At 37.5% G+C, this 27,783-nt stretch overlaps 2 protein-coding genes across 2 annotated transcripts; one reads left to right on the plus strand and one right to left on the minus strand.

Moving 5' to 3' along the window:
• The first annotated feature begins 97 nt into the window (after window positions 1-97).
• On the plus strand, window positions 98-6,615 carry LOC127627645 (cyclin-G2-like). Its single transcript, XM_052104112.1, has 8 exons — window positions 98-331; window positions 1,085-1,227; window positions 2,295-2,432; window positions 2,534-2,784; window positions 3,003-3,081; window positions 3,164-3,262; window positions 3,666-3,868; window positions 5,604-6,615. The coding sequence occupies exons 2-8, from the start codon at window positions 1,123-1,125 to the stop codon at window positions 5,713-5,715; spliced, it is 987 nt and encodes a 328-aa protein (XP_051960072.1). The 5' UTR covers window positions 98-331; window positions 1,085-1,122; the 3' UTR covers window positions 5,716-6,615.
• Window positions 3,757-27,783, minus strand: LOC127627622 (TATA box-binding protein-associated factor RNA polymerase I subunit C-like). The gene is made up of 15 exons (XM_052104082.1): window positions 27,458-27,783; window positions 25,496-25,607; window positions 25,191-25,243; window positions 24,141-24,236; window positions 23,971-24,026; window positions 22,039-22,286; window positions 19,665-19,793; window positions 16,841-16,958; window positions 14,299-14,370; window positions 13,924-14,059; window positions 12,174-12,299; window positions 10,229-10,406; window positions 9,496-9,633; window positions 8,041-9,290; window positions 3,757-3,893 (listed from the first exon to the last, which is right to left on the minus strand). Exons 1-14 carry the CDS (start codon window positions 27,584-27,586, stop codon window positions 8,071-8,073), a joined length of 2,811 nt encoding a protein of 936 aa, XP_051960042.1. The 5' UTR covers window positions 27,587-27,783; the 3' UTR covers window positions 3,757-3,893; window positions 8,041-8,070.

Consider the following 27,783-nt stretch of genomic DNA (forward strand, 5'->3'; position numbering starts at 1 on the left):
CGCTGCATCTTCGAGCGATTCTATTGGTCCGTTTGTTTGTCATTTTCTACGACAGCTAAAGCCTCAAATCTACGTTTCCGCCTCTGAGAACATAAAATGGCAGAAACAGATATGGAATATTGATAACATTATATATAAAAGGACTCCGTTAATATAGAATAATTTGAGATAAAAGTAAACCGTATTAAAATACGTAAATACAGCAACACAAAGTGCCTTACGTTTCTTACGTGACAGATCCAGTGGGCGGAGCCATATTCAACATCAACAAAAAGAAAGAGAAGAAGAAAAAAAAAGACACAAAACAAAATATGTCCTTTTAATATCCCCGGTAATTAATCTTCATTTATCTTTGCTCTTTTTATATTGTATCTTTGATTACAGTTTCGTAACATATTCGTTTCCTTTTTAAGACGTTTGTTTCGATGAACGGTCGCTTTTTAAATGCCCTGGTTGTTTTTTTTTTTTAAATGAAAATGGGCTTGATCTTTAGTAATGCGGACTGGATTTGGATACCATTTCATTTTTTTTATTATTATTTTAACAATATTTTGTGACATTTCTTGTATGCTTTGTGTGTGTGTCAAGGAAAATTAGATGTGTATTTAACTGGAATGTACGAATTCCTTGTTTGTTGAACGCCTTTGATGTTTTTAAGCTGGTAAATGTAAAACAAATTGGTTATTTTCTATATAAATTGTAGGCTACTTCATATATCCTTTACAAATCACACGTTCCGACTTATTGTATGTAATGTTAACATAAATCGTGCATATTTTAATGCAAAAACAATCTGTACAGCGGTGTTAAGGATTAACCCCTCCCCCTCTGCTCGAGATATTTTCCAGATGGAGTCAATTTCACAACGATTTTAACCTAGTTGTTTTTAATTTCACATATATATCTGGCAGTCTTTGTCGGAATAAGTCTGCTTTATTTTTGTTTTGGGGATCTGCTGTAGGAAGGCGTTAACCAGCGAAACCCGACACCGAGGCACAGCTGAGCGGAGGGGGCTGGGCAAAACCTTGACCCATCGCCCTGGGTGAACTGAATTTACTGACTTGTTTTTTTATGCTTTGTAAAGGTGTTGTTAGACAACTGTAACCCAGATAAAGTGAAACCATGGAAGCCTTCAAACTGATGAAGGAGCTGAAGACAAATATGGAGCAGGAGGTTTATTATCTGCCAAAAGAAATGGGACTCAGTTTGATCGAATCCACCCAAGAGGTAATGCAAAAAAACAACAACAGACATTTATTTTATAACAAAAGTACATTACAATTCCAATGCACAGAAAGTATGTTAAAGATCAGAGCTTTTTCATGTTTATCCATGTGGAAACTTTAGACATTTTTGGATGTGTTAATGCCAATGGCATGTAATTTGGGGGGAATTTTGATATTTCAACCTCAGTTCCTATAATACACTGTTTAGTTACACTTAGGGCCTTCAGGACAAAAATGTACCCATTAGAACTGCAGTATTTGATCCAAGTGCCATTAAAGCATAAAATCATGAATTTTAGGATATTATTCTTTCATTCTGGAGCCCTGGCTTAAAAATGTATATTTTAAATATTTTTCACCAAGTGGCATGTGTTGTATGGATGTTAAAGTGTGTTTTGTGTGTGAAAGAAGAAAAAAAAAAAAAGTGGCGTTATGTAAACAAACTGGCATTTAAATGGTTAAAACCCTGAAAATGAAAGAATAGTTGGTAGTCATGATCAGGACTGATGTTGGTTAAAAATGTAAGTGAAACATAATATTAATATATAATATTTGTATGGCAGTTTTTTGACATGGACATTTTTGTCCTAATGTCCTGTTTTTGTGTTTTTATTTATTAGTTTTTCTTTTTATCTGAAACTGCACAAAATATTTACAATGCACCAAAATCAGTGTTGTTGCAAATTATTGACATATCCCAGACTGTGATAATGCTTCCTCCCCCCAAAATAATTCATTTTATTTTTCCCCATAAAAACAACAGTGGCATTATATAAACAAAACTAGCATTTAAAGGGTTAAAATCCTGAAAATGAAATAATATTAGGTAGATATGATCCAGACTGATGTTGATTAAAAACAATGAACTCATTGAAAGTGGAAAATAATGTTAATATATATATAATATTATTATGGCAGTTGTTTGCCATGGATATTTTTGTCCTCTAAGGACCTCCGAGTAACTTTTTTATTGATGCACAAGGGTTAACATCATGCATGAACACAGATGGTCTAACAAATAACAAACTATAACTGGCTTTTTTGCACATTTATTTGTTTTTCTCTTAGAATGGAAATGGAGTTTCAGCCAAATCTCGAGATGCTCGAGTCGAGGATATCTGGAGCTTGACCAGTTTCTTCGGTTACAGCACTCAGACCTTTGTACTGGCCGTTAACCTAATGGACAGGTTTCTAGCCATGATGAAGGTAGTTATAAACAAAAACAAAAAAAGACCTTTACCAAGAAATCTATTTTTATAATCTGAAATACACATATATTAAAATAATTTATTGGATCCCATTTAAAGGTTCAACCAAAGTATTTGGCCTGCATCAGCATCAGTTGTCTCCACATCGCCGCCCGAGTCACTGAAGAAGAGTGCAATGTTTCGTCCAGCCACGAGCTCATTCGCATCAGCCAGTGCAAGTTCACCGTCTCAGACCTCAGCCGAATGGAGAAGATAATTTCAGAGAAACTCAACTTCCAGTTCAAAGCCGTCACAGCATTAACCTTCCTCCATTTGTACCACGCCATCACACTTTCGCACACGTCCAATAGGTATGACGCCAGATAAACTTTCTAAATGTGAATGGTAGACATTTAAAACTGACTTATGTAGGTTCATAAAGTTGGAAGTTGCACTTTGAGCATTTCACTGTATATGGGTCAAAGTGCAGTTAAGAACCCGCTGTACCCCAATATACCTACCTATATCATTCAAACTCAATTTATTATTTATCGTCCTGTTTTTAGGAAGAAATCTCTCTTTGTTTCAGGAAAAATTTCTTGAATCTTGAAAAACTGGAAGCCCAGCTCAAAGCCTGCCTATGCAGAATTGTTTTCTCCAAAGCAAAAGTAAGAATTGCATCAATGCAAATTGAAACATTGGCATCAGAAGTGAGTTCTGATAATGTATTGTTTGTTTCTATCTTTTTAGCCTTCGGTGCTTGCCTTGTCTCTTTTGATGCTGGAGATCGAAGCCTTGCAGTTGGCAGACCTGCTAGAGATCGCCAACCGCATACAAACACATTTGAAGGTAAATATTCAAAAGAAAAACGGATTTGGTTCATGCCAAGAGCCTCACAATATACCCTTTCAAAAAATGATAGGAAACACCATAAATTATGCAGCAGACTGCTCTGTTTTTTTTTTTAAATCATGAGACTTATTTATCAAACCGAAAAGTTAAGCAAACACCAAAAATAGACATACGTTTACCCTAATACAAAAAAAAAAAAAAAACAGTAATTTTCCCAAAATGCACCATGTTCAGTTTTGACAACACTAAAATATCCAACCGTGGTGTAGAAAAAAATCCAAAGCCCTTAACTTGACCTGCCACAACTCTCTAGTCAGTCCCATCCGTTACGCTGGCTCTCTGCCACTGGTCTTATGTAAGCTGGTGTCTTGATACAGCGGTGTCTGTTTGCTCTATGCAGATCTCTGAGGTTGACTTGGCACACTGGCGAGGCCTGGTAGACCAGTGCATAAGGGAGTATTCCTCTCCAGAATGTTCCAAACCTGACCACAGGAAACTGGTCTGGATCGTCTCGCGAAGAACGGCACAAAACCTGCACACCAGCTACTGTAGCATTCCTGAGCTGCCCACCATTCCAGAGGGCGCCTGGGATGAGAGCGAGAGGTAAGTGACCCACCAGAGCGCACGCCTGCTGAAAGATAGGGGCATTCGTATGTCACAATTGTATTTTTATATTCAATTAACTGAAATTAAGAACTCAAGCAATTGAAGAAAGCAAAAGTATTCAGCATATAAAAACTAGTCATAGACCAATTTATTAACTAGAACAATTAATTCAAGGTACAATATTTGGCTAATTAGAAATGATTAGCATCAGCAGATAACCGTGTCCACTTGGGGGATTTACAGAAATGTCCATGTAACGTGGGTAAAGGTAAAGGAGGCAAGAACCAGCTTGACGATATAAATAATATTTTAATGTAGAACTAAAAGACACAAACAGGACAGACAGCTGCCCATAAACGTATTCTCTATCTCGCACCACCGTCCGGCAGTCGACATTTATCCCTCTCGGAGGCTTGATTAGCCTGATAAGGGACTGGGAGTGTAAAATCACGACTCGGCCCTCCACCCTGTCACAGTCCATTAAAACAAAGGATAAAGACAGCCACGTCAATAAATCTTCGAGCTGCACAATTAAATAAATATTCAAGATGCCACAATTAATTGTAAAAAGTGTCAATTATAGCAGTAAATGTCAAAATGTATGATGCAATTTTTATTTAATGTGTGTTTTTGCAGTGGTTGAGCATTCAGCAAATCATAGACAAGTCTTGTGCTAGCTTCTGTGTGTAATTTAAATTACAATTTGAATAACAACACTGTGAAATTGACCGTTTAGGCATTTTATTCATTTGTTAATAAAATGGCTAAATATATTTGGTTTTCAGCTTGTTTTTTTATGTGTGGACTACATAAAGATGCAGTTGTTCCACCCAAATTAAGTATTTTAATGTAAATTTTGTTTATAGAAATTAAATTGCTACAACATCAGATCTAACGAAAATTTGTAAATTGAGGATATAAATACCATTTCAGAAATGGTATGTCTCATTTAATTGTATTATAAGTAGCTGTTGCATTATTTCAGCCATTGAAAAACCCAAACTGATCAACCACTAGTAAATGAATTACATATAGAGATAAAAGAATCTGAAATATCGGTCATAGCAACAAATTATGGTAATATAGAAACAGGTAGAGCTAGATTTTTCTACAGGCAGATAAAGGTCAACCAAACTGAAAGTAAGCTTGGGAAAAATGAATATGTTTAGGGCAATCTCATGTGCGCAATTTTCCATCACAACTTCTGGTTTCAGTTCTATCTGGTATTACCAGGCGCAGTTTTCCCCATTAAATGACATTACTTAACCCTGTACAGTTTTTACAGACACACCTGCATGACAACCAGGGCCTGTCTTGTCAGCACTGGCTGAAGTTCCTTTAGTACACTTCTCTCAACGTCTCGCTATCATATTTCCTATTGACGTTACATGATAACCACGAATGGCAACCAGCGTTTAAGTTGCTGTTGTTCGTCCCATGTTATAAGCCACCTAATCCATTTTCAGAGGCTCAACAACACAGCTGATTAAAGACTAAACGGTGACAGGACTCATACTTATGCATAGCTAATTGGAAAAATATGTGTACACACCAAACTAGGTGTAGCAATGGAATGTAGGTAGTGAATAATGTCCGTTTACAAACAGACGCAACACGTCATGGTTTGTGTAGAAACTCACAGGTGATGCGAGTAAGGGAAGGGTGTGTGAGGTTGGGCCAGAATGACAAAACATCCGATATTGCATCTGACTGTGTTTTTCCATTACAACAGTGAGGATTCGTGTGAGGACCTGAGCTCTGGAGAAGAAAGTTTGAGCAGCTCATTGGGCAGCGATGCCGGTGGACCCTACTTCCCCTCTAACTTCCGGGCCCGCAGACATTAATACCTCCGAAGCCACTTGTCAAGGAGCACAACCACCAATTGAGGTGTGGCGTTTCCACATTCTAAGGGGGAGTGACTGGAAGCTTCAGAATGTTGGCTTCCTTAATCTTCCATTATGATGTCATAATCCTCTCCTGGCTGGAAACCTCCTAGAAGTTCTACAGCTAGGTGCCATTGTGCCTGGGTTTAACAAAACCACTATGTCCAAAATACCAGAATTGTAGTTTAAACTTTGTAACTCTTTTAGGGCTTTACAGAAAGCCAGTTCATATACTGTATACGTCTCTTTTAATTACTTGTGAAAAGATTCAGCATTGCACAATACTGGCAGCTAAATGAACTGAAAGTAAAAAAAAAAAAAAAAAAGCTGTAGCTAGTTTTTGGTACATGTTTGGAATTGTCAACATTCCAGATGGCTCAAAAGAACATATCTAAGTTACACTAGACTGTTATAGAACAACTTAGGACTTTGGTTTTGTAAAATGATTGTTAACGTGTGACGACGTAAAGCTACGTGCCTGGAGAACTGCCTTTCTCTGAGGTCATAGAGAGTCAGATTTAGCGTGGTGTGCATGGTGTTCACAGACAAGCGTGTGCTTTTTTTTGTGTATGTGTTAGTGATGTTCTCATTAACCTACTTGCCAATTTAGTAGTTGCACATAAGCCAATGAATGTGTGTGTATTAAAAGACAGTTACTGTATGTTGAATATGTGAAAAAAGCCTAAAAAACCTTATAAAATGTAAAAATGTTGATATATATAAAAAAAAATGTAAATTTGTACAATGTAAAAAATGCATATACTTTAAGTATAGCATCTTGTAGATATTAAGTTATTTATTATTTTTGTCATGGTAATGGTAAAACATTCACAATAATAATAAAAAAAAAAACTATTTTGAAATGCACTCAATGTCTCAAGTGTTTTTCTATATAAGAACTAGGGAATATTTCAGCCTCATCTAACTGGTTCAGTTCCTGAGAGCAATAACTATTCACAGAAAATGGAAAACAGACCGCAGATGTTGTAAATTGGCTCACTGCCACTAGGAATTTCACACAGCAAAAACAGAAGACTAAAGACAATGTCTTCACACTATCTTGATATTCACGACAGAGGAACTGGCTGAATCTACTTAAACTCTAGTAAAAAATGTCAAGTCATAATGTATTATCAGCTGATTTACATGTACAGCCAAGTTCATGATGCAATTCTGGCTCACATGACGTATTAGTGACATTTTAACTAAAAGGAGAACTCACTGTTCTGAGAGTCTAGAAACTATCTAAGGGTAAGAAAAACATGCAACTCCACTTTAAGCACAGCAACATTCTCTCTTTTCCCTTTGACAGGTGGGCAACACACCAATAAACCACAATATCTATTTCAAAATGTTCAGTACAATACATTCAGTGTAAAACTGAATAAGAACACAAGTTTCACAGTGCATACCACACAACAACTGACGCTATTCTTGAAATTCATTGGTCTCAGAGGGGCACAGCAACACTGCCACTGAATCAGCAGCATGAAACGTAAAGCACAACCAGTGAAGCTTGATTTACAAATTAATGACTCTTATGAGCTGATTCTTTTGGATCTACAGCACAAAACGTCCAGTGTAGTCTGATTCACGAACTAATGATTTTTGAGACGACTCTTTTGAATCTACAGCACAAAACAAAGTGTATCCAGTGTTCACAATAATCCTCATTGTGCAGTTATGATTGGAGCTTTGATGTCCTTGCAAATGTGACCAATGCAGGACGAAGACCAGAGTCCAAATTATTTCATCAGGAAAAAGTATTTAACCGATATTTCCAATACTGACTAGCATCAGCAGTGCAGTTTAGTCAACTCATATTGGACAACCCTGGTAATTAATTAATGACATGACTAAACTTTTTCCAGAATCTGTTATGTTAAAATATAAAATTCTCATAATTTGGTAACAGGCTACTGAGGGCAGTAAATCTAATAAGAATAGCATTCCTTATTTCCAAAAATGTCTTACACAAAAGTATTAAATGTATAAATGGAACCAGAAAGGAACAGGAATCGTTAGTTACATTTCTTACATTCCCATCCCTAGCTAGCACACAGTGCCACACTGAAGCACAGGGATAGAAACAAAGCTATAAACTGCAGACTGGTATGCCCCGATTGGACCGAACAGTGAACATGTTATTTATTACAAATATGCACAAACAATTATGCAATTCCCCCTTACATGCACACACACACACACACGCACACTCATTCAGAAACAACCCGCCTCTGTACAGTATTCCAACATTCGACACCACACAAAAAGTAGGTCACTTGCCTGCAGCAATCCTTGTTTGAATGCCAGATTTTAGAAGCCCATGCGATACTTTCTCTTCAGCTGGGGGGCCTGTGCAGGGGTTCTGCCTTGTGAAATGCACTGGGATGACAAGGAGAGCCGGGATGAGGTAGGTACATGGGAGAAAGAAATTCCACCATCCTGTTCGGATTGCCGAGTAGGTTCTTGGGAACCAAACAAAGAACTAAGGTAATCCTCATTGTGCAGTTTTGATTGGCTCTTTGTTGTCCTTGTAAAGGTGGCCAACGCAGGACGAAGACCGGAGTCCAAAGGACTGGAGTTGCCTCGGGTTGGTTGTTTTGACTGAGGTTTAAAACGTTCTTGATCAGGCCCAGATCTTTTCTGAGGACTTTTTGGGGTAGATTCGATCAGTACATGCCCAAGGGTCTGTTGATTATTGAGACATCTTCTCATAATAATGGGGTTCTTTCTGTGCATCTCAGTTTCCAATGTACCATCCTCCATTTCCATTGCTTGTGAATTAACCAAAGACTCTCCGTCCGAACCGAACCTCTGACTAGCTGCAGATGAGTAACCCGAGAGATCATCCTGGTAGCTAACCAGTGAGGTAAAGCTTTCAGAAAGCAGATCTTTGGCTTGATTTTCGGTTTTACGCTCATTACGGAGAGCCTCGATTTTATTCTCCCGGTTCAGGCCCAGTTTCCCCTCCCACCAGTTCTTCCATTCACCCTCCCACGATGCTGTCAAGCGTTGGCTGAGATCATCTGGCCACTCTTCGGGATCTACAGGGTCAGGAACAGGGGTCACATTCAGGCGAGTCAGGTTCGTGACCCCTTGAAGGAGCACCTCTTTCTTCTTCATGACCTCTTCAAGGTCTCTCCTCAATCTCTGAATGCGATCTTGCTTTAGTTTTTCCATTTTGGACTTTTTCAATTGTATCAAACCTGTGGTTTTGATTTTTTGATGATGGAGTCGTTTTTTGCCTGCAGCCTTTTTAAAAATTGGCTTGAACCACTCATTCCAAGCTACCTGAAGATCGTGATCTTTACTTGGATTGGTTGGTCTGGTGGGGCACGTACCATTGGGTTCCTTACAGATATCTTCATTTGTATCGGGAGAATGGGAGAGACCATTTTCAACATTGTTGATTAGTTCCAGTTGACTACGCACTCCTACATGTGAGTGTAGTTTCAGTGTTTGGAAAAAGAGGTCTCCAGTCTCAGTGAGCTGGAAAACGGATAGGTAGTCCTTATTCTGGATAGCTGTAAGACCTGCAGAAGAACATTAAAGATGATTATGGTAATTATAACACTGTTTACTATTGCTTTGCTCACAGATAATAAGTACTTGTATTAGTTGTAATTTATGATGGTGCACTGGGCCCTTGTTGTGCAGAAATAAATCAATCATTGATCAAAATCAAATTAAATTCAGATGGATTTAAATGTTGTATTAAATCAGATCCGAAGTCCCGACCTGCAGCAGGTACGTTCAGTCTCTTTTCTGCGAGGTGTCTCTTGTGGGGCAGCAGATGGTTTAGGTGACTCAGACTCTCTTTGGGACTTAAGAGCTTCTGAATGGGACCCAGAGTCTGACAGGCATGCTTCCTCCCACCTGTGCAGCATCAGATTAGAAAGAAGTCATGCATTAGCAAGTAGTTCTTTAGCAGAGGCTTTTCTAAAGAAAAACAGGGGTGGTTCATAAGGGAAACGTTCTTACATTTCATCTGTGCCAAAACATTTGTATTTTTATTGAATATTGACGACATTTAAAAAAATAAAAATAAAATTGGTGAGTGAGCCTTTGACCCCCACACTTGTGGCAAAAAGCACCATGGAGTGATAGAGAAATAGGGGTTAGATTAACTATTGCCCTTATAAATATAGGGACAATAGTTATAGGGCAAAATTTGTCAACTTACATAAATACTTCTGAGACACCAAGATGCTTTTGAGTATCAAATTAAGATAATGCTTATTACAATGCTTCATAAAAGGGTGCACCCTTTCCTTTTATTTTAATCACATTTGGCATTTCATAATTCCTCAAAACAAATCTATTCTTTCTACTTAAGAGTGGGTCTTTTTATGAGGGGCCTTAAGCCCTTGTAACAAGGGTTAAGAGGTTTTTAAATGCAAGGACAGATCGTGTGTGAACGTCCTTATGCATTATGAAAATACATAAGCCCCTGATACACCAAACGCCTCACCTGTGTACTGCAGTAACATGACCTCCTGTGACCTCTGAGAACCAAGAAGCACTTTGCAAGTTCTGCTTCGTTTCAGTGCCGGCAGACTGCAGGCAAACACTGGCTCGGATTTCATCATATGATCCCATTTCAGCATGGGCACACAAGGAACGCGTTCGTCCATGATATAGGAGGAAAACTGTACACAAGGAAACAGTATGAGCTTTATTTCACTTACACTTTGCACCTACCATGGTACAGTAACTATATAAAAATAGTAATACCATGATACTGGACTTTTAGAATACAATCTCAGCTGTGTCGGTCCATACAATGGTGGCCAGAACTTTGAAGGTCCAAAAAGCACATAAAGGCAGCATTGAAGTAATTCAGTGGTGGCTCAGTGGTTGAGGCTCAGGGTTACTGACCAGAAGGTCGGGAGTTCAAGCCCCAGCACCACCAAGATGCCACTGTTGGGCCCTTGAGCAAGGCACTTAACTCCAGGTTGCTCCGGGGGGATTGTCCCTGTAATAAGTGCACTGTAAGTCGCTTTGGATAAAAGCATCTGCCAAATGCATAAATGTAAATGTAAATGTAATTCATGAACCTCCAGTGGTTTAATCCATGTCTTCTGAAACAATATGATAGGTGTGTGGGTGAGAAACAGATCACTATTGAAGTACTTTTTTTACTTTGAATTCTCCTCCCTGCCCAGTAAGTGGCGATATGCACCAAGAATGTGAATCGCCAAAAACAATAGTAGTTAACGAGAAAGAGTAGATTTATAGTTGGACCTAAATATGGACCGTTTTTCTCCTACACCTATCATATCGCTTCAGAAGACATGGATTTAACCACTGAAGTCATATGGATTACTTTAATGCAGCCTATATATGCTTTTTGGAGCTTCAAAGTTCAGGCCACCATTAACTCACATTGCATGGACATACAGAACCGAGATATATTTCTAAAAATCTTTGTTCAGCTACATTTTTTGTGTACGTAGGATCACACATGAAAATACCACACTGAACTCTCAGAGTGTTTTACTTAAAACACTTCTGACACAACACAGCCTCTGGGCTAACATCTGGTGCATAGCCTCAAACGCATCATGAAACATTGGGGTGTCCGAGAGATAAGGCTTGTTTGAGATGAGCAAGTTCTGCGCAGAACTGATAACCGGTGATCAGCAGCAGGTGCATGCTGGTTAGAAATATGTCCGACTGACTGTGATGTCATGGTGACGTACGCAAAAAAAAAGTCTCGTGAGAGTGAGGCGCTCAGAGTTGCAAGAGCCAGGTGGCAAAGTTGGATTTTTCCAGCTGTGCAAACTGCAGGAATGATGGGAAACCACTTGCTGACGATACATCTTAATGCTCATTGGCTTAAACAACCATGATGAAAAACAAATAACAGAAAAGCACTTAAAACATGTTTTAAAAGAACTAAAATGTATGTAAAATATTGTGCCTGGCAATATAACTTATATTATTATGGTGACTAATGATGTATAAACACCTCTTGATCGTATGGCAAAAAAAAAAAAACATGTTTCATTCTCTTCTAAAATGTTTGATTTTCTAATACGATCTCTAATATGTTTTTATAGGTATAAATAATATGTGAACATTCCCAACACTGACATGCATCTGAAATATCAAAAATGTGTGTCTTATTTCAACTAAAATGGATGGAAAGACACGTCTTACAGGCTAAATTAAATAACAGGTACATTTAGTGTCTTTCATCATATTTATTTCCATTTCAAAGCAACAGAATTTAAATTATAGCCACTTTATCAGCAACAGCACATGACTGTGAATCCCGTGAAATCTGCACAGGTGTCTGATCCACTACGAGAAGTGAGAATTGTCTGACTTGACAGCTCTTATTTCACGCCATCTACTCTTGTCTACTTTCAAGGGGAGGCATTTGGCATCTCAAACGAGCCTGGATTCTTTACCTGGGAAGTGATGAGGTGGTGATGGGTGTGGCTTTCACTTAGGTACTTGGCTAGTAACACTCTTTCTCCCCTCAAACATGTCGCCGTCCTTCCAATCCGGAACAGTGTGTGACAACAATCACGATTCTGGAGAGAGGAAGAATGAATGTGATCAATTTGTACCAAACTAAAACAACCCTGCCCCAACAACAGAAGGATACAGAGGAATCACAAAAATACAACATAAAAACTAAACCAGTAAGCTATACATTTACATTTATTCATTTGGCAGACGCTTTTATCCAAAGCGACTTACAAAAGAGGAAGAACATCAGCGAATCATCTTAGGGAGACAGTGGTACAAAAAGTGCCATATTACAAAGTTTCACTATCATCATAATAGTATACAAAACAGATTTAAGTGCAACAAGAAATGTAAATATATATATAATTTTTTTTTTTTTTTTTACAACAACAAGTCTTCCAACTTATGTAATATAACCAGAAAGAACATTTGCATGGATATTTAAAATAATAAATCACCTGAAAATGAAAATTGTGTCATCATTTGAAGCACTTATGATACTAAAGTGAGTCATTATCCACTGCCATTGTATTGAAAACAGACTGCAAAATTCGTTACAACATCTCCTTTTGTGTTTTGTATAAGTCAGTCATGGAGATTGAGAACAAGACCGCGAGTACATTTTTGGTTGAACTATCCCTTTGAAATATTTGATATTGGCTACTTTGCAAGAGGCCCAAATTGCGGTCAATGACATATTCTACATCGTATACATCCCAAACACTTTGATGTGTTTAAAGAGATATGCCGTTACTGTATATTCATGTTTTAAATATTGAAGGGCCCGATACTGTGAATACAGAACTAAGCTTATGTAATATTCTGGGTTCAATACAAATTAAAGGAATATTTCACCAAAAAAATGGAAATTCTCTCATCATTTGACTGACTGACTTCAGCAGAACACAAATTAATATTTTTAGAAGAATATCTCGGCTCTTTTGGTCAATACAATGCCAAAGTGAATGGGTGCCAAATTTTTGAAGTGCCAAAAATCACATTAGGTCAGCATAAAAGTAATCCATACGACTCCAGTGGTTTAATCCATGTCTTCAGAAGCAATTTGATAGGTGTGAGCGAGAAACAGCTTTTTTCTCCCCAATTTGGAACGCCCAATTCCCAATGTGCTCCAAGTCCATGTGGTGGCATAGTGACTCGCCTCAATCCGGGTGGCGGAGGACGAATCTCAGATGGCCACACCCATCATATCACTTCTGAAGTTATAGGTTTAACCACCGGAGTCGTATGGATTACTTTTATTTAGCTTTTATGTGCTTTTTCTTTTGGACCCATTCACTTGCATTGTTTGGACCAACAGAGCTGAGATATTCCTCAAAGCCTTCCATTTGTGTTCTGCAGAAGAAAGTCGTACACATCTGGGATGGCACAAGGGTGAGTAAATAATGAGAATTTTCATTCTTGGGGGAACAGTCCCTTTAAGCTCGCACTAAAATAGTGTTAACATGCATATTGTTTTTGTCTTGTGGCTATGCTTTGGAAACAGTATTTTAACGTTTACGGATTGGCCCCATTGACTTCCATTGCAAGCATCTCACTGTAACCCAGATTTTTGCTTTTTTAAAGAAAAGTAGGGACGAGTCATAATAAAGTTGCCACAAATGCTGTTGATTGAGCTTAACTCGTATTGAACCTGAAATATTCCTTAATGCACTAATGGCACTTTACCCTTGCGTCTGTAATCTCTGCCCCTGTTCTGTCAGCATACACAATCACTCTCGGGTGGCACGTAAACTCACACCACCGCCATGGCGACTTGGCATTGAAATAAAGATTAGAAACTTCCTCTCGAAACTTCTGCAATCTGACAAAGAACAGAACGTCACAAACGTTAGGACTGGTAACAACATTCACACGGTACTGCATCAGCTCAGAGGCCAGGACTTGAACTTGTTTCACACTAAAGGTTTAGTATTGAACCAGGAGTCCTTTAACCATAAAGAACACTGCCGTAACTGATATGCTAAAGATGAGGTCTTGTACACAGGAAGTTACACACACGCAGCAGAGCAGCACATATTGTTCTTAAACATTCACACATACCCTTTTTTCACAGTCCAAAGATAGGCAGCTCCCCACTCATTGGCCACTACAAGCTCATCTGGAACATGAGGACTAGGAAGACAAAAAGAGGAACAACAGTTATCTTTTTTTGTCATTAATTTACATGTTTGGCCTCAGTAAAAATAACACAAAACTCCTCTTTTCACACTTCCCCAACGTTCCCAAAGACATCTAGGAGGTTGCTGCTTCCAAATCCTTTATTACTTTTAGCCACACATTTTAAACTTCTAACTAACTTCTTTAAAAGGTTTTGGTACACTTTAAGACTGATAGATAGGACTGAGTAAAAATATCGATTTTTCCAATCAATCATGATCTTCAATAAAACCCAAGATCGATCTTACTACTTATAGGATAAGTAAAAAAAATAAACAAAATACATACAGTTATGGCCAAACATATTGGCACCCTGGATAAATGAGGAAATAAGACATTTTTATTGAAAAATATCTTTGGTTATTCTTTTGATCGTTCATTCAAAATATTCACAAAAATATCCTCTTTAATCTCATAATTAAATATTTTCTCCAAAACACATTTGCCACAATTATTGGCACCCCTAGAAATTCTTAGGAGTAAAACATATCTTAAGAAAATTCATATTTTACATGTTTAGTGCACCTGAGTGACAAGGAACATGAAATTGTTCAGCTATGACTTCCCGTTTGATATGGGTATAAATATGAGGTAAGACAGGCCAAATTACCCTAATCATCATCACACTGGGTAAGACCAATACAATAAAGTTAAAATGTGGCAAAGGTTGTTGAGCATCATAAAATGGGAAGTGTCTATAAGAAAATAGCTCAAGCATTGAAAATGCCCATTTCCACCATCAGAGGAATAATTAAGAAGTTCCAATCAACTGGAGATTTTAAGAATCGGCCTAGAAGAGGATGCATGTCTATTTTGTCTCCACGCATGGTGGTTCGATTGGCCAACAATTCTCCAAGAATCACAGCTGGAGCAATGATTTGGGTGTTGGTGTCAGAAAGTCTCCAAAACTACAATCAGACATCACCTACATCACAACAAGTTGTTTGGGAAGGTTTCAAGAAAAAAGTCTCTGGTCTTATCCAATAACAAACTCAAGCGTCTTCAGATTGCCAGGCAATACTGGAACTTCAAATGGGACTGGGTTCTGTGGGCAGATGAAACAAAAGAAGAGCTTTTTGGTAGCCATATGGAAAAGTACCCAATGCCCAAGGATAAATATGGTGGTGGATCTTTAATGTTGTGGGGCTGTTTTTATGCCAGAGGTCCTGGACATCTTCAGATACATGGCATCATGGACTCTATCTTATACCAACAGATAAAAAAAATCAAAACTTGACTGTCATGTAGAAAATCAAGGTTCTGCCATGGCAATCCCAGTCCTCTAACCTGAAACCAACAGAAAACCTGTGGGGTGAACTGATGAGGAGAGTCCACCAACATGGACCTCTGAATTTAAAGGATCTGGAGAGATTCTGTATTGAGAAATGGTCTCAGATCCCTTGCCATGTGTTCTCAAAACTCATTATGCATTATAGGAGAAGACTGTTATTACGTATTGAATAAATAGGGTGCCAATAATTACGGCCAACGCATTTTGGTGAAAAATATTTAATAATAAGATAACTGTTTTACTTCAATTAAAAGGTTTGATTTTTGTGATTTCATTGAATGAAAGATCAAAAGGATAAACAATGCAGATTTTTTTCACAGTATTCTTTGCTCATATTTACCAAGGGTGCCAATATATTTGGCCACCACTGTACTGTATTATTATACATATTGTACATTATAAAGCATGGTGTCTTGTTACTTATTTAAATAAATGCTATTTTGCCTGAGATGTCAATTATCTATATATATATATATATATATAACTTAACCTCTACAAAGCCCCTTTCAACCATAAGCACTTGAGACGGCTACATCAAAACTAGGTCAAATTCAATGAAATCAGTCAAGAAAACTGGTCTGACAAGGTAATATATTTCTCTAGACAGGTACAAGACAGGTCCTGATAAAAAGGTAAAACAAATAATGCTGACATGTTTATTGTAAAACGCTCATTCCCTGGAATAGTAAAATCAAGTGATTTGAATATCAGACTAGTAGGAAAGGCAGATCTGCGTCACCAGCGCTCTGTGATGCCGATTTGAATAATTGCAGAGCAAATAAAGCCAGAAGTCAGTTAAGTTGTCATGTGTACAGTCAGACATGACTGAAACAAATGTAAACAGAGTTCACCAAAAATGAAAATTCTATCATTTACTCTCTTGTTGTTCCAAACCCGTATGACTTACTGTCTTCCATCAGACACAAACTAAAGATGTTTAGCAGAATGTTACGGACTAACAGCCTCAGCTATCTTTTACAGTTTTAGCCTTTTTGGGAAAACCTAGCTTCGTCAATATACTTTAAAATATCTTATTTACCACGAAAGACTGAAAGTCATACAGGTTTGAAATGAGTCACTGATGACAGAATTTAACTTTTTAAAAAGGCATAATAAAAAATAAAATAAAATCACCTGACAGTGATGCACGTGTAACGATCCTTCGACTTGATGACTTCCTGCAACCGTGGCCTGCAGTTGTCACCTAATAGCCATGAGCTGCAAAAATAATCTGATCGCACACCCACATTACCTGCACACAAACAAAAAAGACACATTAAAGGTAATGCATCTCATGTACATTAAACACATTTTCATAGCATTTTAACAACACAATCCTACATAATTTAAACAAACAGGCCACTCACAATAATGAAAAACAAAATGGACGCGACACTGTAGCCGGGCAAAGCCCTTTCGACATTTAATATGAATTATAATTCAATACTTACATTTCCACTGGTTAAAATGCAAATACTTTCCCCCCAATTTGGAATTCCCAATACCCAATGCGCTTTTAAGTCCTCGTGGTCGCGTAGTTACACGCCTCAATCCGGGTGGCAATCCCAGCTGCCTCTGCGTCAATGACCGTCAACCCACGCATCTGATCACATTAAGCACCCATGATCAACTCACCACGCCCCCCACCGAGAACGAACCTCATAGTGACCATAAAGTTACCCCATGTGACTCTACCCTCCCTAGCAACCTGGCCAATTTGGTTGCTTAGGAGACCCGCCTGTAAGATACTAATTCTTGATATTAAAGTGACATCATTAATTATTCATATACCCATTTGATATGGAATTTTAACAAGTAAAAACATAATTATTGACATCTGTACTTGCATGTTCACTAGCACAATTATATAATTATCCACATTCAAAACACATTTATAGATATCTATAATTAATTTCTTATTAGTTAACATATCAGCAGTGCACTTTTACTAGCAAATGTATATTTTTAATATCAATAACTGCATTGTTTCTAGTGAAAATCTTAATTTCAGATATCTGTAAATTGATAGTAACTAGTAAAAGGCCCAATGATTTCAGCGATGCGGAAAACACGGACGGGGTCCTATAAAAATGCGGAATGTCGTGGAATTTGAAATGCTTGAGAACTTAATGATTAAGTCAAATTAAAATCGTGATATGAGCAAGTGTGATTATTTAGGCTGCAATTTAAATACAGTTTGCATGTGCTGCTCACTTCAAAGTGAATGTGTGAAGCTGGCCACATAAACAGATGTAATAAATGTCTCAGAACAGAGTGCTTATTAACTGTGAAGCACCCAGCACACGCAGACTGTTGTATATATTTATAGAATTAAATTAAATTGGTTTAATAAGCACATATCGTGAATATCTTATCCGGAGGCGTGAAGCTGTCATCAAACATTCATGTATTTCGTACTAGCAAAACTGAATCTGAAATACAAGAAAATAAAAATACAACTACAAATTTCAAAAATTATAATTTTCACTAGTTGCAGTTCAATTGTTGATATCAAGAGCGGGCATTTGAACCAATAACTATGTAATTTTGTATATACATTTTTTTAATAAGATTTGCTGATATGTGAAACTGGAATTTCAACTAAAAATAAATTTTACATAAATGTAATTTTGTTTTGAATAGGAACACGATAGATCATTGTGAAATTCTCCTAGTGAATATGCAATTACAGACATCAAGAATTACAGCTTTTACTTGTTGAAATACTTAATATCATGAATGTTTATTTATTAATTTTTATTTTCTATCAAGCATTTACATTTTTACTAGTGCAAATGTGATAACTGATGTCAAATCAGCACTTTCACAAGTGAAAATGTAATTGTTGATATCTATAATTCACATTCTTAAATGTTGAAATGGCTTGCCATAACCAGCTCCTCCTTATTGTTAAGCCCTGATACATTTGCATGAAAGTTTAGCTCTGTTATTTGAGTTTCAGGCATGACAATGGTACTGCTGTTGCAATGATTGCTGTTGCACACAATTGACTCCACAATCCATGTCTTAGATCAGCCTTTCTCAAAGTGGGTGCCGCGGCACACTGGGGTGCCCCCTGACTGTGTCAGGGGTGCCGCCAAAAAATTACGTAGGCTAAAAAAATAAATAAAATACAAATTTTAAAAAATCTGACATTTAATATATAAATATATTTGGATTTACATAAATACATTCTTCTTTTAAACATAAGAACGTATTAATAAAATTGTAAATTCATTTTAGATAAATATACATATATATATATATATATACATATATATATATATATATATATATATATATATATATATATATATATATATATATATATATATATTATATATAAAATTAACCATAAAAATCTGTCTCACAAGACCGAAGCAAGACACACACACACACACACAACTTGACGCAAGTGACGCAACCCATAGCAACGCGTTATAGCAACAACACCTCAGACTGACAGAAACGTAAAAATAAACGTGAATTTAGGCCACTTTTAGTATCTCTGGTGCATTTTTTAACATGCATCTTTTTCTTATCGTATTGTATAAATATTTTTTTCATGTCTGCCCCTTTTTATTTTATTTTAACTGCATCCTGCACTTCATTTTAGTTCTCCTGGTCTGGATTTGTTGTTGGGTTCTTGTATTGGGCGGTCCACCTCTTACGGTTTTATGGCATTTGTGTCTCTGATTAATTATTTTGTGAATTACTTTGCAAACCTGTGTTTTTAAAGGTGCTATAAAGTTGTTATTATTATTGTTATTGTTATTTACAGTTCGTATTATGCTCTGTTCATTACTGTTCTGTCCAAATAAACAGGACATTTGCATTTACATTTGGGTTATGCAGTGTTTTTAAATTATATTTTACACTGGGGTGCCTTGAGATTTTATGCACTTTTGAAAGGTGCCCTGACTGAAAAAAGTTTGAGAAAGGCTGTCTTAGATCTCACCTAGATCCTCCATGTTGCCCAAACTGAGCTGTTTGATGGCTCCATTCACCTCAAAAGCAAAAGAGCTGGTGTCCATGAAGAAATTAGGAGGCTTGTCATCATTGAACTCTGGCACCACCCTGTGGAAGTCTGAGGAAATGCAGTAAAGGATCTATTTCAAACCAATAGGTAAACAAATATTGTTCAATGCTTTCCAATGCAATGAATGCGCACACTGGCAACTGCACAGAAAAAAAATAAAATAAATATATATATATATATACAGTGAGGAAAATAAGTATTTGAACACCCTGCTATTTTGCAAGTTCTCCCACTTGGAAATCATGGAGGGGTCTGAAATTGTCATCGTAGGTGCATGTCCACTGTGAGAGACATAATCTAAAAAAAAAATCCAGAAATCACAATGTATGATTTTTTAACTATTTATTTGTATGATACAGCTGCAAATAAGTATTTGAACACCTGTCTATCAGCTAGAATTCTGACCCTCAAAGACCTGTTAGTCTGCCTTTAAAATGTCCACCTCCACTCCATTTATTATCCTAAATTAGATGCACCTGTTTGAGGTTGTTAGCTGCATAAAGACACCTGTCCACCCCATACAATCAGTAAGAATCCAACTATTAACATGGCCAGGACCAAAGAGCTGTCCAAAGACACTAGAGACAAAATTGTACACCTCCACAAGGCTGGAAAGGGCTACGGGAAATTGCCAAGCAGCTTGGTGAAAAAAGGTCCACTGTTGGAGCAATCATTAGAAAATGGAAGAAGCTAAACATGACTGTCAATCTCCCTCGGACTGGGGCTCCATGCAAGATCTCACCTCGTGGGGTCTCAATGATCCTAAGAAAGGTGAGAAATCAGCCCAGAACTACACGGGAGGAGCTGGTCAATGACCTGAAAAGAGCTGGGACCACCGTTTCCAAGGTTACTGTTGGTAATACACTAAGACGTCATGGTTTGAAATCATGCATGGCACGGAAGGTTCCCCTGCGTAAACCAGCACATGTCAAGGCCCGTCTTAAGTTTGCCAATGACCATTTGGATGATCCAGAGGAGTCATGGGAGAAAGTCATGTGGTCAGATGAGACCAAAATAGAACTTTTTGGTCATAATTCCACTAACCGTGTTTGGAGGAACAAGAATGATGAGTACCATCCCAAGAACACCATCCCTACTGTGAAGCATGGGGGTGGTAGCATCATGCTTTGGGGGTGTTTTTCTGCACATGGGACAGGGCTGACTGCACTGTATTAAGGAGAGGATGACCGGGGCCATGTATTGCGAGATTTTGGGGAACAACCTCCTTCCCTCAGTTAGAGCATTGAAGATGGGTCGAGGCTGGGTCTTCCAACATGACAATGACCCGAAGCACACAGCCAGGATAACCAAGGAGTGGCTCTGTAAGAAGCATATCAAGGTTCTGGCGTGGCCTAGCCAGTCTCCAGACCTAAACCCAATAGAGAATCTTTGGAGGGAGCTCAAACTCCGTGTTTCTCAGCGACAGCCCAGAAACCTGACTGATCTAGAGAAGATCTGTGTGGAGGAGTGGGCCAAAATCCCTCCTGCAGTGTGTGCAAACCTGGTGAAAAACTACAGGAAACGTTTGACCTCTGTAATTGCAATATTAACATTGATTTTCTCAGGTGTTCAAATACTTATTTGCAGCTGTATCATACCAATAAATATTTAAAAAATCATACATTGTGATTTCTGGATTTTTTTTTTTAGATTATGTCTCTCACAGTGGACATGCACCTACGATGACAATTTCAGACCCCTCCATGATTTCCAAGTGGGAGAACTTGCAAAATAGCAGGGTGTTCAAATACTTATTTTCCTCACTGTATATATATATATATACACAAACACTATATTTTTCTGTGCAGTTGCCAGTGTGCGCATTCATTGCATTGGAAAGCATCGAACAATATTTGTCAGATGGTGCTTATCTCCTGGGATTTTCACGTGGTAATATATATATATATATATATATACACACACACACATACTCAAACAAGCCTGTCAGGCTGCAGTGCATAAAATCACGCAGATACGGGTCAGTAGCTTCAGTTAATGTTCACATCAATCAAAGGCTGATCGGTTTATACAGAAATAGAAGTCATTTATTCTGATAAACTTTGAATGGTTTTAGAAGACTTGGAATATTGGGCAACTTTCAGGATGCTTTTTTTATCCTTTTTGGATCTTGACATCTTCAAAATTGCTCTTTTCGTGTTCCACAATAGAAAGTCATATGGGTTTGGAACGACATAGAGAACATTGTAACAGCATTTTTGGGTGAACTATACTTTTAACAAAATCTATCCCCCATGACTAGAGTAAACTACTAGATTGCACTACAAGAGGATACTGAGTATCTCCATTGCAGGTCCACTGGGATAAATCAGACAGCCATCAGCACTGCCCTGTGCCTCATGTAAGGGCATGTATCCTAACACACCCCCTGTCATATCGGAGCAGAACTGCAGCTGTTCCCTCTGTGACGTTAGTTCCTCATGGAGGTGGTTGGCGAGAAGAGGAGGAGGAATATCACTTACAACATCACTGACCAGATGGTGAGTCTGATGGACCCACTTCAAGCAATGTGCAATTTGGCATCTAGCAGACCAAAACCACAATGACAAAAGTTATTTATGAGGGTCTTACAGAATTAATAGGAAGTTACACAAAAAATAAGACCATTTCTTTTCATTTAAAACTTTCAGGAATACGGCATTATTAAATGTGCACAGTATGCACACATTTGCATATTACAAAAGTGGTACAGTGGTCTCCACAGAAAATGAAAACTTTTTTGTTAAAGTGTGATTAATAACTCATAGGGGTGGGTAAAAATATAGATTTTCTGATGCATCGCTATCTTCATTAGAATGATCTCGATATTGATTCTCTAAAGCCATGGATCGATATTTTACTCTGTGCGCAACCCTCCACGACATTGAGAGGAAATCACACTGATTTGCAACCAAATTTTGCATATGTATATATGGCAACTGACTAGTAAATTTGTAGATTTCACTCAGCAGTGATTGTGTAATATAGTGGTGGAGTATCCGCTGCGAGATCCTTTCATTGCATGTTACGAGTAAAAGTTGTTCCGTGTAATGTGTGTCCAAAGACGAGATCCACGCAACCCATTGATCATTGAATAATGTCTCTTTTAATATACTTCCTGCACTTTACAGTCAGTTGTTGATCATATAAAAAATAAAATTTAACCTGTTGATACGAGCCCCCTTTTTGAACACAAACCATAAAAATGACATACATGAATTAAATAGGCCTACTTGTATTTACGGGACCCTTTGGAGTATGGACACAATTGTAGTATCTTTTGTAAGAAGACAATTTGGGCTTTATTTCCCAAGTTTCAGAATTAATGTGGTTATTTTCTAAAGTTAGAGAACTATGAAATGTATAGTAATGGAAATATTTTGCGCTGAACATGTTTTTATAATCTAACAAACACAATAATACAAGAGCCAAGACACCCCAGAAATACAACGTTCTCAAAGCCACGAATCTAAAGAAGTAAAATCGCTGGAAGAGTACGGAGTAAAATTAAGGCTCCGCCTCTCAAGACGACACAAAATCTGACTGCACTGTTTGGCTATTATGAATAAAACTATGCCGCATTTTTAAAAATAGACTTTGAGACGGGCTCGTTTTGTTTACGAGACTCTAATATATAAGATCATATACAGTTTTACAACATGAATGCTGTTCAGATTGCAGTTTGTTGAAGAACGATGACGAAGGGTAATTCTTTCAGGCGAGATCTCATGTAAACAATGGAGAATATATCAATATTTCCCAGATTTATCACTTTTATGGACAAAAGTGCTATTGGATGTTTTTAATGAATGCTTGTCATGGACAACTGACCCAAGTGTGACGAACTGGATTCATCTGGCGATCGTGTTTTCATAATAAAGGTTTGAAGTCCCGTTTTGATATTGCATGTTTTCATTTGTACTCTTGGCACAAATAACTAAATCACTATTTCTGGAGCGTTGCTATCGTGAAACAGAGATCGGATATCAACGTTGAACCCTTAGACCTTTGAAAATATGTATCATTTGTTAACATTAATTACATTTATAGATGGTAAATTATATATTAAACATAAGCAGAGTGACGTCACCGCAGCATGTGTGGAATTGCTGATTAAGAGAATTCCCTAATACAAGAATAAAACATTCAGTTCAACCAATTCTTCAAGGATGGAGAATTCAAGCATCTATTCATCCATTATTCGGGGGAAAAAAGGAAAACATGGTACCTTTTATAATTCATGCCCTTCAGAAACCTCTTAGTCCAGTACATATTCTTCACACCCTGAGTGACAAAGAACACCACAAGACTAAAGCAGCGTTACTATAAAAATGTGAAATAATACATAAACCTTCCCGAACATAAAACCATAAACACGGATGCATCCAGTTGACTTACCGTTGGATGCTTTCGTTTAAATGTGAAATCCTCCCGTAGCAGATTTCCCATTGTGGAAAAAGCATCCAGGCAGTAATGCTGGTAAAAATACTGCATCTGAAGTAATAAATCAGAACAAGAGCTTTTATGAGCTTACAAGATGTAGAAATTGTCAAATAGTACATATAGGAGCAATTCAAGCTCGAAATACAAGTAGTTTTGATGTTTTATGAGGCGCGTAAGGGGGCAGTCAGCGCACCTTAAAAAAAAACATCACGAGCAGCACAGCCACAGAAGGAAAGCCGGTCACACAGGACACGTTCTTCCCAGCTGGACGAAGCACAACAGAATCAAGATAACACGAGAGGCGATTTTCAAAGTTACAACTTCTTTTAACGTGACAGTGTCCAAAACAAACGCAGCGTTTATGATGCTGAAAACCAGTGAAATGCTCCCAAAGCATCCGTCTGACACACATGTACATAAACGACAATTAAAAATAGTGCAGACAGAATTCAGGTATGCATCCTGATTGACAAACTCAATTGCAAAATTGATTGACTGTTGTTGACTTCAGGCTTGTGTGTAGTGATATGGGAATAAAACAAACAATATGTTTACTTCCTAAAGCTACTTTTTGCATTCTCTAATTTATGCTTTACTCGTCTGCAACAATAATGCAATATGAATACATATATATATTTCATGCACACATTTAATTTATAATTATTGGAATAATTTTGTATTATTTATATTGAACTGTGCCTTGGATATATCCTTTTTTCAAGAGACAGATTATCCCTTTTCCAAAGAGCACCAGCAGATATGGACTAGCAGTAGCACTCGTTGCATTTTTTTTTTTTTTTTTACATATAAATGAATAATTATTTGAATAATTATGTATTATTTATATAGAATTGTCTTTATTTAGTGGGTAAGGAAACATTGATATCTGCAAAATTAATCTGATTAGTTAATTGGTATGTCAATATAATTCAATTAAAAAATCTTAATCGATTGCCAGGCCCAATTAAAACAAAATGCTAATTGTTTTTTTAAGATCTAACTTACGTGCTCTGGAAAATCCATTGGATCTGGTAGAGGACCAAATGAGACTTTGGCATCTTGGAAAGATAAAAAAAAAATAATAATAATAATAATAATAATATCTATATGACCCAATATATCTACATACCCAAAGGCATCCTACAGTGGCAAACATACTCTTAGATTAATGTATATCTACAGCAGTGCTACGCACATGTACAAGTTTAATTAACACAATTATAAAGGAATTTTTCAATACTTTAAACATTATGATATGAGCCATTGAATGTCTCTAAAATTCTGGCTATGCGATAATGATAAACATTTACCTGTGCATGGTGGAATTAAAGGGGTAACCGCTGGTTTAACTGGTACCCATTCTTCTCCTCTCACAGTGTGCTGGGTTACAAACTCAGGCTGGGTGGATCGTCCCGCAATACACTGTAAATTCATAAGAGAAAAATGGTTACGCCACGGCACAGATTTACACTAAAACAGAGGTAGATAAGAATAATAATAATACACAAAAGTCTTGTTAAGCTAAAAATCTTAATATAAAAATAAATGTTGGTAGTGCAAAATAATCTTTTAATATTATGATTTTTTTTTTTTTAAAGGGTAACTAAACCCTAAACCAACTTTTTTTAGTTAATGATCTGTAAGCATGGGGCTTTATTAGTACTGGTCATTGATTCAAATAATTTTTTTGACATTTGTGTATAAAGTGTTTTAAAGGGGTCATGACATGAGAAACCAAATTTGCCTTGATCTTTTGGTATATAAGAGGTCTTTGTATCATTAAAACGTCCTGCAAGTTTAATATTTTAAGACGTCCTCCCCATTCTAAACGAATCATTTATTTAATCAAGCTCAAACTACAGCTCGTTCTGGATTCATGGTTAGAAGTGACGTGTCGGTTAGAAGTGACGTAACAGCGTTTGCATATGACCGCCTCCAGCACAAGATAACTACGCTTTAAGCGCAAGACAGCTACGCTCATTTCGTATCGCCGTGCGCCTCACAAGTGTTCAGTCGATGGACAGCGAGCTCTGACAGAGACTACTTGTGCACAGGAAAATTACGATGCCACACAGATGTGCTGTTCCTGGCTGTGGTCAAACAAAACCTCTGAATAAGCTGCCGAAAGATCCAGGCGTCAGGGAAAAATGGATGCAGTTTATTTTTTGCGGACGTTCCAGTCACGGCAGTGTTAACTTAAGCGTTTGTTCTGTACATTTTAAGGATGACTGTTTTGAGAACAAATCTCAATATGATGCTTTCTTTGCCAGAAAACTGTTGCTCAAAGATAAGTCCGTGCCGACTATTCTGGGAACAACGACGGCGCAAACTGTAAGTAATCTATTTTAAACTTTAAACTACTTTTTAAAGCGCAATTTCATTCATTATGAATAATCACAGTGTTTTTACTTAGTTTACTTGCATATTGTTCTGGCTGGAGGCGTCAATAATTGATGCATAGGCACTGACGTTAGCCAATCATAACAGTGGGCGTTAACACTGAAGTCTTAAATGGAAAACGCCCCCAAAACGGACTGTTTGAATCAGAGGATGAGAAACAGGGTGGGAAAAGGTCATAAATCACTAGATTTTAAAAGTTTTTCTTAAAAAAAAATATATTAATACTATAATTGCACCTAAGGGAACATAATAATACAATAAAAAAAACCATGTCATGACCCCTTTAATTCTACAATATATGGCGTAAAAACGTCTGAGTGCTGCCCTCTTCAGGTTGAACGGTGGCTACTGCAGTTGAATTTTCCTTTTGGCTGTTGCGGTACTTGTGACGTAAGCGGTGACAGCTGACGTAAGCAGGTTCCAGCTCACCACGCCAGATTCATGTACATGTCGTCTTGCGACCGTGTGAGGAATAATAATAACATAGAGTCTGACAGCAGCTGTCAATTAATCCGTCAGGAGATTTTGGCACTGCGTAGTGTCAACTGTTACTATATGAAAGCAGGACACATATACACATTACAATAAAACCCATTGCATTAGTGGAGCACAGAAGACATCAGCATGCAAGATATCTAAATAATACATTTCTCCTACATCAGGACTGTATGACTGTACTAATAAGTAAAAACCTCAAATGACAAGACATCCAAACTGTACATATAAATTCGGCATATGTTCCCTTATGCAAACATTTACAATGCATTTGATAGATTTGCCGTCATTTGCAATCAGGTAACAGGGACAGGGTGAAGCTGTCATTATTATTATCATCATCATCATCATCATCATCATGCTGTTTATTATCTTACCTGTCCAGCCCTTCTTTCAAACACTCTTTCATAAGAACCCCAGCCTCCGAGACCGAGCTTCGGCTTGGCTTGTGGCGGTCCATCCTGATAAAAATGCGGGAAAAGCTGATCTGGAAACGTGCTGTCCATGATTTTTGCGGTGATGTCCAGTCGACCCGGCCAGACAAATTAGACAAGTCCGGGCGTGTTCACACGTGCACACGTACCCACATGGGCTCTGATGGGAGATTTCAAAACACTAATCTGCTGAGAATGTAATTTGTAAACAGACATAAGTAGGAGATATTGAAAGATAAAAGCACGTGTTTAAGAGCCGCGTGGCAGGA

Source organism: Xyrauchen texanus, chromosome 34, assembly GCF_025860055.1.
Source record: "Xyrauchen texanus isolate HMW12.3.18 chromosome 34, RBS_HiC_50CHRs, whole genome shotgun sequence".
Taxonomy (NCBI): Eukaryota; Metazoa; Chordata; class Actinopteri; order Cypriniformes; family Catostomidae; genus Xyrauchen; species Xyrauchen texanus.

Bases quoted from the DNA above. Each gene is read 5' to 3' on its own strand.
- LOC127627645 (XM_052104112.1), top strand. From the start codon at position 1,123: ATGGAAGCCTTCAAACTGATGAAGGAGCTGAAGACAAATATGGAGCAG. The intron at 2,785-3,002 runs GTATGACGCCAG...TCTTTGTTTCAG, and splicing joins CTTTCGCACACGTCCAATAG to GAAAAATTTCTTGAATCTTG. The intron at 3,869-5,603 runs GTAAGTGACCCA...CCATTACAACAG, and splicing joins GCCTGGGATGAGAGCGAGAG to TGAGGATTCGTGTGAGGACC.
- LOC127627622 (XM_052104082.1), bottom strand. From the start codon at position 27,586: ATGGACAGCACGTTTCCAGATCAGCTTTTCCCGCATTTTTATCAGGAT. The intron at 25,608-27,457 runs GTAAGATAATAA...ATGAATTTACAG, and splicing joins TTGAAAGAAGGGCTGGACAG to TGTATTGCGGGACGATCCAC. The intron at 22,287-23,970 runs GTACCATGTTTT...TTGGTCTGCTAG, and splicing joins AAGGGCATGAATTATAAAAG to ATGCCAAATTGCACATTGCT.